Source organism: Myxocyprinus asiaticus, chromosome 2 (assembly GCF_019703515.2).
Source record: "Myxocyprinus asiaticus isolate MX2 ecotype Aquarium Trade chromosome 2, UBuf_Myxa_2, whole genome shotgun sequence".
Lineage (NCBI taxonomy): Eukaryota > Metazoa > Chordata > Actinopteri > Cypriniformes > Catostomidae > Myxocyprinus > Myxocyprinus asiaticus.
Window position 1 is genome coordinate 22,058,542 of NC_059345.1, and position 18,622 is coordinate 22,077,163.

At 41.2% G+C, this 18,622-nt stretch overlaps 1 protein-coding gene and 1 pseudogene across 1 annotated transcript; one reads left to right on the top strand and one right to left on the bottom strand.

The window, feature by feature from the left end:
* Window positions 1-13,157: 13,157 nt before the first annotated feature.
* On the top strand, window positions 13,158-13,895 carry LOC127455398 (ufm1-specific protease 1-like; annotated as a pseudogene).
* Window positions 13,896-16,557: 2,662 nt separating this feature from the next.
* On the bottom strand, window positions 16,558-18,224 carry LOC127455364 (endonuclease domain-containing 1 protein-like). The gene is made up of 2 exons (XM_051723204.1): window positions 17,835-18,224; window positions 16,558-17,619 (listed from the first exon to the last, which is right to left on the bottom strand). The coding sequence occupies exons 1-2, from the start codon at window positions 18,138-18,140 to the stop codon at window positions 17,038-17,040; spliced, it is 888 nt and encodes a 295-aa protein (XP_051579164.1). The 5' UTR covers window positions 18,141-18,224; the 3' UTR covers window positions 16,558-17,037.
* Window positions 18,225-18,622: the final 398 nt, after the last annotated feature.

Sequence of the window (18,622 nt, forward strand, 5' to 3'; positions counted from 1 at the left end):
GGCAATTTCTATGATTTTTAAAGGGCAATTTCCATTTGGCATATTTCCAGATAAGGGGTGGAATACAAAGAAAAAATATAGTCACAATTATATATCTATATATGCTAAGATATACTTGTGCTAAGTTCACAAAAAGTTAGCTACTTTTGTTCAGGGGTACTGTTCTACACATTCACTCATCAAATATTCATAAGTCAAATCAAGTCATTTTTATATGTATCATGCTTTTCACAACACACATCGTTTCAAAGCAGCTTTACAAAAAAGTATGCTGAATTGTCTTAAAGTCCTCATCGTGCAGTTTAAATGAATACAAATAATTGTCTTTAGGCCTCCAGTGATCAAGCCAAAGGCGACTGTGGCAAAGAACACAAAACTCCATAAGATGTTAGTTTATGGAGAAAAATTACCTTGGGAGAAACCCGGCTCAGCTGGGGGAACCAGATTCCCTAAGTGGATCCTGTCCACATTTAAACAGCATATGATATTAAAATGTAGACATTTAATAGATTATGCTAGTGGTATCCTATAGTACCTTGGAGATGAAACTTCAAGCCAGAATGGTGGTTCAATGCCAAATGAGCAACTGAAACCTTGGTTGATGCAACCATCCAGGTGCTTCAGGGAGGAATGTCCTTAAGGATGTTAAAAAGCCAATGAAAAAAATGTATAAAATAAAAATTACAAAAAGCATTCAAGGTTATTTTGTAAGCATAAAAAATTAATTAGAGTTACAAATAAACGTTAGGAGTATGTTCATCTATGCCCTTATTTCTAATATTTATTTTAATACATTTAAGTAGTGCAGGGGAAACTTACAACTCGAGTTGGGTCTCATCCTAAACACTCTCTATTGATTGTATTACCATTGTAAGGGCTGTTTCACACTGCATGCACAAGCAGGGCTTAAGCGAAGCAACAGCGTAACCACAGCAAGCTTTCACACTAACAGCATTGCACTGCTGCATAACCAAACTGCTTCGCTATACAGAAAATAAGTGACTTCTGGGTCGCTATATTAAATATTTCCTTTAATAACACCCATAAATTATAAAATAGTTATCAGGAGTTGGTCATTGAGAATTATTACAATCTCGATTGTTGTGAAATCTAATTTACACGAGGAGGGGGACCACATGTACTTAAAAGGTAATTAATTGGCACTGAATGGAACCCAAACACCAAACTGTAGCTATAAACTGTTTTAAATAATCTGGATTCAGTCAGTTTAGCTCAACGGAGAGTGCTGTTTGTGTGCCTTCATGTGGAACTTGCATCAAGCTGGACAGATACAATTTTTTTCCCTCAATATAGTATGTTATATTGCTTCACAAAAGCATACATTGCAAAAGACTGTGTTGATAAATACGTTTACAAAGCATTTTCACTATGTTACGTAAGGAATAATTGACGACAGGCCACTGAATTATTGAAAAATAATGCACAACCGAGGTGGTAATGCAGCCATGACACACAGTGGAGTGGATGCTTTTCAGCATTGGAGTAACAAGATAATGTGTGTGCATGTTTGTGTGTGCATGTATGTGTGTGAGGCAAAGAAAGAGAGAAACTGAGAGAGATCGCGTGTGGGATTACCTGTATGCAGCTCTCGTCAACAATAACAACTTCAAATTGCCAAGATGTAAGTCTAAATATACTTCTCAACAGCAACAAGTGTCGCCATTCTTGTATATAGCTTTTCTGTTGCTAAACAACTGTGTGCTAATTTGGCTTCCGAGTATGTGTGAGAGGTAAAGAGAGGGGGAGGGTAGCGCAAGGGTGCTTCCACTATGGGAGGCTGATTAGGGTGAAATACATCAAAACACTTGCACATATTAAATGTTATTTAAGATAATATAGATACTGTTGTACTGATCAAGTTGCGAGGGTCCAGTTTTTGTTAGTTGCGACTTGAGTCTCTATGTGTATGTGTGTTTGTCAGCGTATGAGTGTGTGAGACAAGAGTGAAAGAGAGAGACGGAGTGCGAGAATGCTCTTCAACCGAAATTTAAATAAATTCAGGATATTATAGACATTGTTTGTCATTCTTATCTGATGTACTTAACCACTGTCTTTGTTTTATTTTGTTATTTTGTTGTGGTAGCCTGTACAGCTCTTTGAAATAATTGAAATAATTTGGCGAAGTGATATGGAATTGTTATGCGGACAAGACCTAGAACTACTTCATAGCCGTGCATTTACTTGAAAAATAATTGCACACCGTAGATCATCTGTCAACCAATCAGAATCAAGCATTCAACAGATCTGTGGTATAATCTTAGTGCAACAAAAGTAGGCTAATGCGACACTCCTGTTCTACCTGCTCCATACGGGACTCAAACCAGCATCTCCATTATGGGAGGCAGGTGTGCTAACAAGGAGGCTAAAGCCTCTAGCGTCAGTTGCTAATGCACCTCTTGAGGTCAGCAGAGTGAGGTTTATACACATTGCACAGCTATCTATCAGCTGGTTCCCGTTACACACAGCTCGCTCTGAAACTTTACTTTCACCTATGCTTTGATGCACTCCTGCTATGCAGCACCATGCTCCTTATACAGGCAATGTCAGTACTGTAAACTGTTAATATGGGCGAGGGGTAAATACATGTTGCTTCTGCATGCGGTGTGAAACAGATCTAAAGCCTATATCTTATACAGCTTTCTATCAGAAACAGTTTTGTTTTTTTAATTTAATAAATTTTAATAATTGAAATAGATGAGAAGAATTAGGAATATTAAGCATCAACTGTGCTTAAAATGTAGTAATCTGAGAACAGTGTTTAATTCAGGATACAGCGAGGCTACCCTGGAAAACATACCAGGCTACTGCGAAGACAAGAGTATATTTGCAGAGTTCAAAGCTCCTGAATTTACACTCAGGGATCAATAAAGTTTATCTATCTATATCTATCTAGAGGGCATTCTTAAGAGAGAATTCTCTTTTCTTTTTTTTCTTTTTTTTTTTTAAGGATACTTAGTCAAAAAATGTAACTGGGCTAAATGATATGTCTGATGCAGTGAGTATGAGGCAGAGCTATATCGCCTCACTTTAGTGAATAATATGGCTTACTCAGTGACATAATTTCAGAATGATCAACAGGAAAAACTGAAACCTTTACAATCTTTACAATATCAGTTAACATTTTTTTTGGCAGCCCTTAAACACACTAAAACTAATATAAAAAATGCATATACTGAAATTACAAAAACTGAAGGGGAAAAAACTAAACTAAAACTAACAGTCATAAAGTGAAAACTGCGGACATATATTTCCGCCATCTCTGCCTGTAGGCAGTTCACAAGTCTATAATAACAATTTGGATATCAATGTATATTATTTCCTCTGTTTTAGTAAACATTAGAATAATAAGGTATTTGCACACACACAGACAAGTTTTGTATCGCCTAGAGTCACCATGTTTGTTGTCATGGCTCTAAGTCCTTCCAAATCGTTTGTTGTCTTGTTTGATCAAACTACTGCCTGAGCCAAACTGAGAGCGGGGAGAGACAAGGTACGTGCTGTGGAACATGTGTCATGGCTGGGGAGGGGGCGAGGGCGGGGGCGTCTCGGCATAGTGACTCCAAAGCTTGGACCCTGTCATTGAAATTGGGATGATTAAAAAAGATAGGGGGTTATATGTGGGAGTAAGGCCCAAGGACACCCCTTCTGTTTTTTGTTTTTTTTAAAATAAACAAAGACAGTCAGGAGTCAGCGATGCAGAGATAGAGAGTGAGGAGAGAAAGAGAGAGAATAAGAGGGAGATCTGCATAGTAAACACAGAATGACTATGCATCCTGAATTTGAAGAAAGCCAGATAAGGCTCCTTGTTTCAGGTCCAGTGGCGCGCCACAAGACAGAAAAATGAGAGAATGGGGGACGGGGAGGTCGGAGCCACTAAGGTGGCCTGTCGAAAGTTATTGTTTCAGAGTAAGAAGCGTCCAGAATAAAAAATCTTAAGTTTATCAGGTAGCACTTTGTTGCAGGACTGTTTTCACTTGCGATTCTCTGTACACCTCACTTGGTAAGTTAAAAACGTATCAAATATATTATTGCTGGAAAATTAACACAAGTCACTTCTGTCTTCATCTTGTGGAGGTCAAACATGTTCTATACAGTACAAAAATAGATCTTCAATGTTTTTTCAATTAAATATTTTTTCTGTCCTTCTGGAAACTTTGTATTTATCAGTAAATAAGTAAAAATGGCACAACAAATACCTAGCATTGGTCTTATAAAACAGTATTATACTGTAATAGATAGCAATGCCTTACAAGAGTCCAATGATACAGAAATATCTTTGTTATAACCAAGGGTCCACCTCAGAGTCTGGCCTGGTATTCCTACAGGCATTGTTATTAAAAGGAGATGCTCCTTCACGACATGATAAGGATTTACTGGCCAACAGAGGAAACCTGCAGCTTGACAGAATTTTTGGCCGGCTTCTCCTACGCATAGTCTGCTGGTGACTCTGTTGCTCTAAACAACCCCATGTCTGATTGATTGTTTCAGGAAGACCTCTTCCTTTTTGCACAAGACCCTGCTGCCCACCCCTTCATCTTCAGCTATAAATACTCTGCTCTTTAGGAGGTGTGGGGATTTTAATAGACTGGATAGAGCTTTGTCTACTGATAAAATCCACACTTTACAATGATAGATTGCAACATTTTCTGGCTGGAAACATGGAGATATTTCTAGCTTTGGCCTTTGTTCATTCCAGCAGTCAGGAAACAAATAGAAATCCTCATCATCTTTGGCATTTGGACAAAAGTATACCTTTTTTATTTTTAGATTATTTAACTTTCAGTAAAAATGTTATTTAATACATTTAAGTTAAATCATAATTACATTTCACATTTCATCCACATTGTCCACCAGCTTACTGACCAACTTTCCCAGTACATAAATAACTTGCCTTTGGTGTTCATTATTTTGCAGTCAAGCCCCTTTCTCAAATTCCTGGTACTTTCCCAAAGGTTCTTTTCAGATGAGAACTCTTAAGAGGAGCTGCATACCCGAGGAGACTTTTCTCTCTTGCATTCAAACACACAAAAGGAACCCCCGTAGCGACGTCATCAAGTGACGACATAAAATACTGTACTGAACTACTCACTCATTGACTTAAAAAAAGACATCTTGATGTACGTAAAACATGCAGTAACAGGAACGCAACACTTTCCTCATGTGAATTAGATTTCAAGACAGTTAAGTTTATAAAACAATTTAATTACCCACTCTAGATAAACATCTTCTTATCTATGTCTGTTATCCCAGGAAAAATTAAATGTAGTAATCTAGAAATCACGTTAATTTTCTGTCTAGTCAGTGGGGTTGTAAATCGCAAGTTTCATCACAATATGATCTTATGACTATTTTCTTAGCCAGCGATACGATGTTTGCAGATACTCCAAAGCCTGCTGTGATGTGATTTGATTCATGGGCCTGCGATCGATATAGTGTGTGCCTAGTTTACATAATCATTGACATTTATTATCTCACAAATACAACCAAAATACAATATGAATATTTTCTGAGCTCTCTGATAAGTGCAAATCCATCCAGTATCCAGATTAGGACATCCACAACAAAATAAGGTACTTCAGTTGTTAATAAAATTATACAGAAAAATAAATAATATTAAAAATAGTCACATACATGTGATCATCAGTCATATGATCACAGCTCATTGCCTTGTGGAATAAGGTAAACACTACAATAACAATTTGTCATCTCTATGTCTCTCAATCCAAAATACTTACATACACATGACTTGTTTCTGACAGGAGAGTATGTGCTATTCATGTGTTTTCTTGGCTACAACTTCCACAGTTGTACTGAAAAATTCTGTTACAGTTTAATGTGATCAATGTTAGTAAGGGTGTTGACGTGAAGATGTGAAAAGTCTTGTAATTGATTCTGGTGCAGGGCAGGTGTTTTCTCTTTCCCTTGTTAGTGCTGTTCGAAATGTCAGGGCTTTCGAGCCGTTTGACATGGTTGAATTGCTCCATAGCTCTTTAAAAAATAAAATTCTCATGTAGATTTCAAATGGGTCACATGCGGCACAATATCGATGGAATTTAATTGCGTATGTGAGCCACTCTGCGCTATCCTATCACTGGAGCTCACATTTTGAGGACAACTTCAGGCTTCAATCACTCCGCGCACATCTGTGTCCCACATGAGAAACACATTTAGTGCTTATAAAGCGAGATGAATATCATAATGTTGTTGCATCGCCTCACAGAAATACGTATGGACGTGGCTGGCATGACAATGTCACAATAAAGGTGCATCTTAAAAAAATATACATTGAAGTTTATGCATTGCATCGATGACATCGCATCATTGGTTATATGATTGATGCATCGATCCAGATCTAAAGACTGTTACACCCCTAATAGTCAAACAGTACATATGAAAACTTAAACCACTGTCATGGCTCCAGTAAGTTTGTTGGTTTGTTTTGTATGTTTTGTCATTTTCTCTCCCTCATATCTTGCATGATCGGCATTTCCATGGGAACATTGATTGATTAGAGTGCCGAGCAACACCTGTTCTCCTCTAATTCACTCCCTTAAGCTTGTTGTGTTCTCAGTATCTTTGCTAGATTGTTGTTTGATGTTTAGTACTAACCTCACTCTCTCTGTCTAGTTGGTCCTGCCTCGTGTATCTGTTGGTTGTCCGCATGTCGGGTGTGTGGCTGGTCTTTCACGGAGGATACCTCGTCTCTGCCCGCGTGTCGGGAGTTAAGTTCGCTCATCTCTACTGGGCGTTGTTCTGCATCTCACTAGCTTCAACAGAGGATTCTACTAATCTGTTCCTGACTTCCACAATGCACACACTCATCCTACGAACACACTCTTCACGGATTGCCCCTTGTGCGACTACAACGCGCACGCCATTGGAGATTGCTTCCCGCTGTTGCAGCCGGTGCCGGTATTTTCTACATTCCTCAACCCAGTGACTGCTCATTATTATTGTTAATAAATCCTTTGAACTGTTCCTCTGCTCTTGGGTCTGTTTATCTCACTATTGTTCGTTACAACCACGTCTCCCATTGAAGTCATGCAGCAGCGTTGCTCACCCCTTGCACACACATAATATGTTAAATAGTCGATACTCTTTGGATACTTTGTGTGCTTTGTTATTTCTGTTAACGGAACTGGAAAATTAAAATCAAATCAAATGAAATCAAATCACTTTTATTGTTACACAACCATATACACAAGGGCAATAGTGTGTGAAATTCTTGGGTGCAGTTCCGAGCAACATAGTAGTCGTGACAGTGATGAGACAATTTACAATAAACATCAGATTTACAACACAGTTTAAAATCTAATATACACATAATTACATAACATAATATACAAATAATAACATACAATGTATAGTATACAATACACACAATATAGAATACACATTATACAATAAAAAAAGTATATATAGTATATATAGAATGTACAGTAGGTAGTATTGTACTGTATTGACATTCGTCGGTTGATAGTAAATTGTTAAGAGAGAATATAATATAATAATAATATAATTTATGACAGTCCGGTGTGAGATATAAGAGTAATAAAGTACAGTGCTGATGTATTTGATCGTGGGAGATCAAGAGTTCAAAAGTCTGATTGCTTGGGGGAAGAAGCTGTCATGAAGTTGGCTGGTGCGGGTCCTGATGCTGCGATACCGCCTGCCTGATGATAGCAGTGAGAACAGCCCATGGCTCGGGTGGCTGGAGTCTCTGATGATCCTCCGAGCTTTTTTCACACACCGCCTGGTATATATGTCCTGGAGGGAGGGAAGCTCACCTCCGATGATGTGTCTGGCAGTTCGCACCACCCTTTGCGGTTGTGGTCGGTGCTATTGCCGTACCAGGCGGAGATGCAGCCAGTCAAGATGCTCTCTACAGTGCAGGTGTAAAACCGTGTGAGGATATGGCGGTTCATTCCAAACTTCCTCAGCCTTCTCAGGAAGAAGAGGCGCTGATGAGCCTTCTTCACAACGGCTTCAGTGTGGATGGACCATGTTAGCTCCTCAGTGATGTGGACACCCAGGAACTTGAAGCTGCTGACTCTCTCCACTGGTGCTCCATTGATGGTGATGGGACTGTGTTCTCTATCTCTTCTCCTGAAGTCCACCACAAGCTCCTTTGTCTTACTGACATTGAGGGAGAGGTTGTGCTCCTCACACCTGTGTGTCAGAGTGTGCACCTCCTCTCTGTAGGCTGTTTCATCATTGTCAGTGATCAGACCTACCACCGTCGTATCATCAGCAAACTTAATGATGGCATTGGAGCTATGTGTTGCCACACAGTCATGTGTGTACAGGGAATACAGGAGTGGGCTGAGAACACAGCCCTGTGGGGCTCCAGTGTTGAGGGTCAGTGATGAGGAGATGTTGCTGCCTATTCTAACCACCTGGCGTCTGCTTGACAGGAAGTCCAGGATCCAGCTGCACAGCGAGCTGTTTAAGCCCAGAGCCCGGAGTTTCTCATCAAGCTTGGAGGGCACTATGGTGTTGAATGCTGAGCTGTAGTCTACAAACAGCATTCTCACATAAGTGTTCTTTTTTTCCAGGTGGGAGAGAGCAGTGTGTATTGTAGATGCAATGGCATCATCTGTGGAGTGGTTGTTGCGGTAAGCAAACTGCAATGGGTCAAGTGAGGGAGGCAGCACAGAGCAGATGTAATCTCTGATTAGTCTCTCAAAGCATTTGCTGATGATGGGGGTCAGAGCAACAGGACGCCAGTCATTTAAGCAAGTTATTTTGGATTGCTTTGGAACAGGCACAATGGTGGACGATTTAAAGCATGTGAGGACTACAGACAAAGAGAGGGAAAGGTTGAAAATGTCCGTAAAAACATCAGCCAGTTGGTTCGCGCACGCTCTGATGACGCGGCCCGGAATGCCGTCTGGACCCGCGGCTTTGCGGATATTCACCCGTCGGAAGGATTGTTTTACATCCACTACAGAGACGGAGAGTGAACTAACCTCTGTAGCTTTGGCCGCGAGAGCTCTCTCCGCGAGGGCGATGTTATTTCCCTCAAAACGAGCATAAAAAGTATTTAGCTCATCCAGGAGAGAGGCAGCGGTGTTTGCGGTGGAGTTTTTATTCCCTTTAAAGTCCGTGATGATGTTAATTCCCTGCCACACGCTTCTAGAGTTGGTGGTGTTAAACTGTCCTTCAATCTTGTTCCTGTACTGACATTTTGCTGATTTTTCGGAGGGCATAACTGGCTTGTTTATGCTCCTCCGCATTCCCGGAATTAAAAGCGGAGGTCCGCGCATCAAGTGCTATTAATCCAAGGTTTCTGGTTCGGATAGATCCGTATTGTTCTGGTCGGAACGACGTCCTCTACGCACTTTCTGATGAAACACGTTGCGCTATCAGCGTAAAGCTCAATGTCGTCATCAGAGGATGACCGGAACATCTCCCAGTCCACATGATCAAAACAGTCTTGTAGCATAGATTCTGATTGGTCCGTCCAACACTGGATCGTTCTGAGGGTGGGTGCTTCCTGTTTCAGTTTCTGCCTGTAAGCAGGCAGAAGCAGAATGGAAGAGTGGTCCGATTTGCCAAATGGTGGGCGGGGGAGGGATTTGTAGCCGTCCCGGAAGGGAGAGTAGCAATGGTCCAAAACCCGGTCCCCTCGTGTGTTAAAACTAATATGTTGGTGGTATTTTGGTGCGACTGATTTGAAACTGGCTTCATTAAAGTCCCCGGTCACAATGAATGCGGCCTCAGGGTTTGCGGTTTCCTGCTTGCTTATAATCCCGTACAGTTCATTGAGTGCCCGGTCTGTGTCGGCTTGTGGCGGGATGTACACAGCAGTGATAATGACCGCTGTGAATTCCCTCGGTAGCCAGAATGGTCGACACAGAAGCATGAGAAATTCCAGATCAGGAGAGCAGAAAGACTTGATAGAATGTACGTTCCTCTGATCACACCAGGATTTGTTGATCATAAAACATACACCACCACCTCTGCTTTTACCTGAGAGGTCTTTTGCTCTGTCCACTCCGCGGGTTCAATGGCTGAGTCTGGAATCTCAGCAGACATCCAAGTTTCTGTTAGGCAGATAATGCAGCAGTCCCTCGTCTCTCGTTGGAAAGAGATCCGCCCTTTCAGCTCGCAGAGTTTGTTATCCAGAGACTGAACATTTGCCAGTAGAATACTGGGTAGCGGGGGTCGATTTGCGCGACGTCTTACTCTGATGAGAACGCCGGCTCTGTTTCCCCTTTTCCTCCTGCGTTTCCGCGGCCGGGCAGCCCAGACAAAGGGCTCCGTTGGCGTGTTTGTAAACAGCGGGTCGGCATTGAGGAATTTGAAGTCCGGTTTGCGGTGTGTAATTGCTGAATCAATGTCCAAAATTGTTTGTCTTTTGGCCAACATCCAGTACAAAAAAACATAAGAATTGTAAACAAAACAAACAAAACACTACAGTGTTGTGTCGGAGCTTGCAACGCAGTAGCCATACTCGGCGCCATCTTCATTCTCTAATGATTTTAGTGCAATCCACTGAGTAGCAGGCTAGCAGCTTCAAGTTTGTTTACTCATGGTGGCTGCCGACTCTTTGGGTTTCTCATTGCTTTGTGCATCATACATGTTTGTCCAATCACAGGTTGCAGCACCTCCCACAACTTCTCTGAAAAAATACCTTCCCCGGAGCAGAGAAGCTAAAAAAGTCTCTCTAAACGGCTAAGAAAACAATGAAAAGTAGAAGTTCTGAGTAAAAGTACCTAAAATGGGCTTTATTTCCTGCAGTGGGAAAGGGGATGTTCCAATAGCACCACAAGGCAATATTTAATAAGATAATTTGAAAAGCCCTTCTGGTGATAAAATCTTGTGAACATTTGGACAACTGCACATAGTTTTGGCCTCGTTACAATTAAAATACTGGAGATGTATTACTTTGCTCCTGAAATTGTCACTCAGTCACACAAAGCTAATTTTTCAAAGCATTTAGCTGGTGTTTAAGGGGATTAGTAAAAATATATACTGTCACAAAGCATACATTTCCTTCATACTCCAACAAACACAGGTTAGCATTATTTTAAAATTAGTCGATGGACTTGTGTTTAATATGCTAGCACTGCCATACTTATTGCTGTTAGATCAGTACTGCTTGTTCTGGCTTTTGCACAGACTTAAACAGCAGATGGATGCTAATCATGTCACTATGCCAAAATTACAGTTAAAACCATTCAGAGAATGAATGACAGCCAATGGAAAAAAGAAATCCTAGTGTCATTTCATGAATGAACATAGCAGTCTCTAAACAACTGCTTTAGAGAAGCCAATAATGCAGTTAAAAGTACCTTACATAATATTACATATGCTCATAATATACATCAACAGAAATGTTCAACCTGTGAGCTTAGTAAGATTTTGGCAACAACTTGAAAACATTTTCAAAAGCATGTTTTGGCAACACTTCAACCAACAAATAGGGCAGTCAGTAATTCCAGTATATTGTTGACTTGAATATCTTTACATTTTTATGCCATTTTTAAATATTAAAAACTATACATTTCAATGAAATCTCCGCATCAGGAAAGGTTGAATGCAACCTACATTTTAACTGTACAAACAGCACTTGCTGCACTGTCAGATTCCACTTACTTACAGTTGTGCATCTTGTGTCCAGCTTGAATCATAACTACACAAACAGTTTGACCTCTCTAGGTACTGGGTTTTTTTTATCATTCTGACCAGTGCTTTTTTGCATCAGAGGAGGATTTCCATGAGGAAACAACTTGAGAACAAAGAGGCTGTAAACTCCAAGCACAACGTTTTGATGATAATCCCACACTACGATGGATTAGAAAGGTAAACTTACAACAAAGGCAAAGGTAAAATTACAACAAAGGCAACAAAAGATACATAGCATTCCCTTAAGCATATGACAGTGATTATTTTAAGACACATAACATAATGATTTAAATTAATTACATTTTAAAATGAACTAATGAACTTGGAAACAGAACATAGAATAGCTCCAGCCAGCATAATTATGGATGAGTAAACCTTTCGCAAAACAGACCAAAAAGGAAAAGATTGCAATGTAATGTGTTTCGCAGGCGCTTTTTTAAAATCCAAGTAAACCTATCAACAACTATTTAACAAATTTCTGCCAGTTACTAGCAACCAAAAAATGTAAAGAAGGCTAGAAAACTCACAAAATGATACTTCCAATAAACTGGCCATTTTTGGTAACCCTGATTGAACTGATCACTTGGTTAAGGTTTTGTGACCTTATATACTTTATGTTTAACTTAGCTTAGTGTACATTCACCATTTTAGCGTGAAAAAAAAAAATGTCTTAGTTGGGGTGACAAAAGTCAAAATTCCTCTTTTTTTTTTTTTTTACAATATTTTATAGTAAGAACAAAACAAAGCAATGAGAACTTTCATTTTATAATAAACAATTTTATCCTTTTACATTTATATAGGGTAAGGATCATATACAAACACCTGTTAAGCCTCATCAAATTGACAAATAAACCATTTAAATATAAATATTAAAATATTATAAAATATTAAAATGCACAATCGATCATCGAGGTATTGTATTACAATACACAATAAACACTACTGATTTAAATTTAGTTTATTTTGTCTTCTTTTGGTAGCCTAATGTAAATTATTTAAGTGTTTGTAATACAGAACCGTCGTACAATTCCTCAAGAGTGCGAATTTGAGGCGGAACTGTTTCAGAACGACCTCATATAGCGTTTTCCAAACAGCATTTTTGCAACCTTGAAGGACACTTCGGGAAGGGGACACCACTCAAAGAGTTGTTCAAACAAAAGTAAGAAATCTTATTTTTTCACAAAGGGCCCTTTTACAAGACATTTAGTGAAGGGTACATTCAAACTGTAATGCCATACTCTCTTTATAGAGCCCACATTAAGAGCTTTGTCCTTTGTAGTGATTAGGGTATAGGGATGATCACTTTTGATTGGAATTCACCCATAATCACAGGGACGTGTTTCATTGACATCTGTCTTTATGTTTAATTTTCTGCGCTTGTCATAATGCTCATCAGTCTTGTTCGTGAATATTTTTTCCTCTTATTTGGTATGTAAACGTTAACAGTCGAATGATTTAGCATATGTTTACTGTTGTTTATAATCGCTAATATACATACTCACAACATGGATGAGACCACACAAAGAGAGACAGCTCAAAAAACAGAGTGTATAGACTGGAGTGGACAGGTCTGTGGACAAACTTGGATGACAGTCAATAACAAAACCTGGAAGGATACATTAGTAAAGAATGCCCATGATGGACTGCCCCTGCAGTCTTCAGACTTTGACAGATGCTCAATCATATCAGGAGAGTGTCTCTATTACCATTATGGTTGTGATGGAAAGGATAACAGAGGTTGGGGTTGTGGTTACAGGACTATTCAGACCATGTCTTCATGGTTGTGTATTAATCAATCTCTTAGTACGAGTCCCAAACACTCTCCTAGTCTTTCTGAAATCCAACAGACTTTGGTGAAATTAGGGGACAAACCTGATTCATTTCTGGGTTCCAGGGAGTGGATAGGCATGTTTGAGGCAAGTCTTGTTCTTGACCAGCTCTATAATGTTCCCTGCCACATTGTGCGGTATGGCAAGGAACTTGAGCAAGCTGTGGAGGACCTCCATAAACACTTCCTTACACATGGCTCACCTGTTATGATGGGGACAACTCCTCTAAGGGTATCTTAGGTGTGTGCACAGGAAAACGGGAGCTATCTGCTTGTGATGGATCCTCATTACTTCGGCTGTCCCTTAGATGAAAACTCTCTGCAAAAGCAGGGCTGGGTTTCACAGAAACCAGTTGGTTCTCTGGATCAGTGCTCCTTCTATAATCTTTGTCTTCCTCTTATGGCTAAAAAGTAATAGTGTTTCACACTGGTGCCGAAAACCGGGTTTGAAGTTGGAAGAAGTACGCCCCATGGAGTGCTCGCAGTTGGCAGAGATCCTCCAGTTCCTCGCCGGCCAACACCAGTCCCACCAACATTCCCTGCGTGAGCTTCACCAAGACCAAGATTGCTGGTTCTGCGAGATCCTACAAGCTCAAGCAGAGGACCGGCATACGATCCGGACCCTCCTCAGCCAGGAGAGAGCCCCGGCCGCGCCCCCGGACAACCACAGTCCCCTGCCCCCACCCACACTCTTGAAGATGGGGGCGGAGGACAACCCTGAAGCCTTCCTTGACTTGTTCGAGCGGGCCACGGAGATCTGGGGCTGGCCGCATGACCAGTGGGCGGCGACGTCGTGGGAGTGATCGACCAGGTGGTGCTGGAGCAGCTAATCCTCTCTCCAGAGCCCGTTCCTACCCTGCGGAGGCGAGATGCCCTGCCACCGAGGCCAGTTCCCCATGCGCGGGGGTTTGAACCGCCCCCAGCATCTACAGTGCCCCGCCGCCCTCCCCCTCAGGTGGAAGTGTCCGCCGACGCAGGTGCGGGTGTGGTGCCTGGGCCAGCTGGCTGGAGTTGTGGGGATCCAGGACACATTCGGGATCAATGCCCTGTGATAGAGCTGGGGATGGTGGTCCGGGACACTTTGCAGGCTGCCCCTGACCGAGCAGAACAGTTCGTGAAGAATTGGATGCAATGCTCGATGTAGGGGAAATAGAGGAATCCCACAGCGATTGGTCCAGCCCGGTTGTTCTAGTTCCTAAGAGCGACGGGTCTGTACGGTTCTGTGTGGATTATTGAAAAGTCAACACGGTGTCTAAATTTGAAGAATACCCAATGCCTCGTGTTGATGAGTTGCTCAATCGGTTGGGCACTGCTCGATTTTATTAGACATTGGATTTGACAGAGGGATATTTGCAGATCCCCTTGACACCAATTTCCCGTGAAAAAACGAAATTTCCGTTCGGTTTGTTCGGGGCTCCGGCCACGTTTCAGCGCCTCATGGACCGAATCCTCAGACCGCATGCGGCATATGCAGCATCTGAGGGTGGTTCTGAGGTCGCTGCGATGGGCGGTGCTCACAGCAAACCCCAAGAAGTGCGCAGTTGGGCGGGTGGAGGTACGGTATCTGGGGTTCCACTTGGGCCATGGGCAGGTGCATCCCAAAATTGACAAGACGGCAGCGATTGCGACCTGCCCGAGGCCCAAGACCAAAAAGGGGGTGAGACAGTTCTTGGGGCTGGCTGGCTATTATAGGAGATTTGTGCCTAATTATTTGGACATCACCAGCCCGCTGACTGATCTCACTAAAAACTGGGCTCCAGACCCGGTCCAGTGGACAGAGCAGTGCCAACAGGTGTTTACTTTGTGGGGGGCTGCTTTTACATGCACCTAATTTCTCTCTCCCTTTCGTATTGCAGACGGATGCTTCAGACAGAGGGCTGGGGCCATACTCTCGCAGGTGGTGGAGGGGAAGGAATTACCGGTGCTATACATCAGCCGCAAGCTCTCCTTGAGGGAAACAAAGTACATCACTGTTGAATAGGAGTGTCTGGCCATCAAGTGGGTGGTCCTCACTCTCCGTTACTACCTGCTGGGGCGGGCCTTCACCCTCTGCTCGGATCATGTCCCACTCCAATCGCTCCACTGCATGAAGGATACCAACGCGTGGATCACCCGGTGGTATCTGGCTCTCCAGCCCTTTCAATTCAAGGTGGTCCACAGACCGGGGGCGCAGATGGCTGTCGCCGACTTCCTTTCCAGAAATAAGGGGGGAGTGGTAGACAGGCCGGATGGCTCCCCGGCCTGAGTCGAGCGGTGGGGATATGTGGCAGCGGGGGCGTGGTTGAGCATCCGTCCGGAGAGAGGGAAAGCGGAAAGGGCGCTTATACCTGAGCTAGATTATGTCTAATACCTGTCTCTAATTCCAGTGAGCATGGGGAGAGCGACATATAAACGGCCACGCCACCAGCAGAGAGGCAGAGAGAGTCTGGCACAAGGAAGCCTATGATATTTGTGAAGCTAACGAGTTTATGTTGTGAAGCTAAATGAGTTTATGTTGTGAAGCTAAATGAGTTTGACTGTCTACGTGCCTCTGAACTGTTGAGTCTGTGAAAGTTGTAAAGCATTGAGGTGGCGATTAAAAGCCTTACCTGAGTCTGGAAAACCTGCTTCCCTGTGTCCTCCTTCCCTAGTGTTGTGGAGTCTTTCACACAGTTTAACTGTTTACAGTATGCTTTGTCTTAACTTAGAGATACAGATGGAATGAGTACATACCTTATAGAAAAATCTAAATTTCTCCATAAGGGATGAATAAAGTAAATGTCGATTTGTTTTTTCTGTCTGTTTCATCCCACCAAATATGAATAAAATGGTATGCTGTAGAAAATTAAGAATTTCTCCATGGGGATAAATAAAGTAGGCCTACATTTCTATTTGTTTTTCTGTATTTTTCTTCTCACCAATACTTAAAAAATGGCTTATTTAAATGGTTTAGGCTTCCATGCACATTGTTTAACTGCCTAGTACTTGTTTAACACAAATATTAAAGCTATGCTGTCTAAGCAAGAACAGAAATATTTGAATATCAAATCATGACAATGAACTGATAAATGAAGCATATGTGACTGAGCATAAAGCATTCAACTTTATTTAGATATATTTCTTCACACAGTTGAGATTCTTCAATGTTGACAGCATGTTGATGTTTGTCACTCTGTTTTATGCTTATATTTACATTTAAGTAATTTAACCAAAATGTATCTAAAAGTTTCACAGGCTTTATAATTTACCAGCATCTCACACTTACAACAAAGACTTGTTTCCCAAACATTTCCAATAGGAGGTCATCAAGGAAAACACAATGTCTGATAAATTATCATTTATAGAAATTATTTATAAGTGGTTAATGAATAAATTATTCATCATTTTAATATAATGTGATTAGTAATAGTAATATAAAGTATTTAACCTCTAATCTGAAGGGGTTTAAAGGCCTTTGTGAAATGCATTAAAACACATAATATGTGGCATAAGTAAATGCGATGCCACAAATGCTATGTTTTACTGAATGTATTAAGATCTCAGATTATAATGAAACCATTTGATTGGTTTGTGGCATATTAGGAATTAGACACATAGTCGCTATAAAAAATCTGGAAGTTCCTGTCCACCTGCATTTTGCCCTTGAGAAATTTCTCCAGATTCTTAGTTGGAACCTCTACTATCTGGTTGTTCACACGATCATTAAGGCCATAGGCACCAAATGCCGGAAACTTGTAGCGCTCTGAGTAAGGAGCATTGCGATCATAATCCGTGCAGCAATAAGCTGTCCATATGTACTCCGGGATGGCCACACGATCCAGGTTATCACGACGGATCATGTTACCGGACATCGTCACCCCAGTGATTACATTAGCCTTTCCGTTACAATAGTTGTTGAGTCGTTTGCGGATTGCCTCTTGCTGTGTGCTCCAGGGACCAAAACTGAACTCCCTTATCAGGGGAACTACATTGGTTAAGGTGTACGTGGCGGCCTTGTCAAGTGGGTCTGCCTGATGCTGATCTGGGTTCAGTTGGCCACGTTCATATTGGATCACATCAGCGTAGTCTTCCAACACAGCTTGTGTGTCTTCAAAGTTTTTGTGCATGAAGAATGACTGGGGGAAGGGTTCCATACTACTGCTACCCTTCTCAGTTGCCAGCTGTACAAAATGAGATAGACAGGTGATGAAGAGGAGAGCAAGATACATTTTAGAGTCACTAAATGTACTGTGTATATTATATATATATATATATATATATATATATATATATATATATATATATATATATATATATATATAATATAACAGACCAAACCAGTGTATTTAAAGAATTCAAGGGAAGTTATCCAATTTGTTCTTCTTCACACACTCACCTGTGGTTCAAACATCCAAGGAACGTCTACTCGTTTCTCACCATCTGATTTCTTGAAGGTGTAGGCTGAGTAGATGGGAATGTGTTTTTGGGGGTCATAGAAAGTGATGAAGCGTGGCTTGTCCATATATCGCTGGCATATCTTTTTTAGTGAGGTACTGAGGTAACCTTTTGGTGGAGTGCCCATATAAAGAAAATCCTTACAGCGCTCTTCATGGTTGAAGTCGTCCACCACTCCAGCCTGTACTCTCAATATCAAAGACAGCAGTGGGATCAGCAAGGCTAGAGAAAGGCCAGTGAGCTTCATGTTATTCCAAAGAGTTTTTAATTGTTGACTCTTTCCTGTGAAATCTTCTTTCGACTGGTAAGAGTAGGACAGTATCACAACAAATTATTGTTTTATGCTCCTTTGAATGTAACTGTTCACTGTATCCTAATTTGTCTTCATTACGTTTCAACTCCATCCTCTGGTAGGAGGAGAATGCAATAACAGACTGATTTCAGCCCTGATTAACCAGCCATTGAAAGTGCTCATGCAGAGTACATGCAAAACCATGCTTGGTGAGTTTGACTGCTTATATCTAACTGAAGAAAACCTTCATATGACATAGTGAATCGTCTTTTTCAAGTCTGAAGTCATGTATTTTGTGGAAGCTTTCTTTTCTGAATGTACTCTGCCTTTATGCAAATAAATACTGGCATCTAGCCACTTTTTTATAGAAATAATATTTTATAAAGAAGTTATGAATATTGTGATCTTTTGTGATCTTCAACCAAAAGTCTGTGATT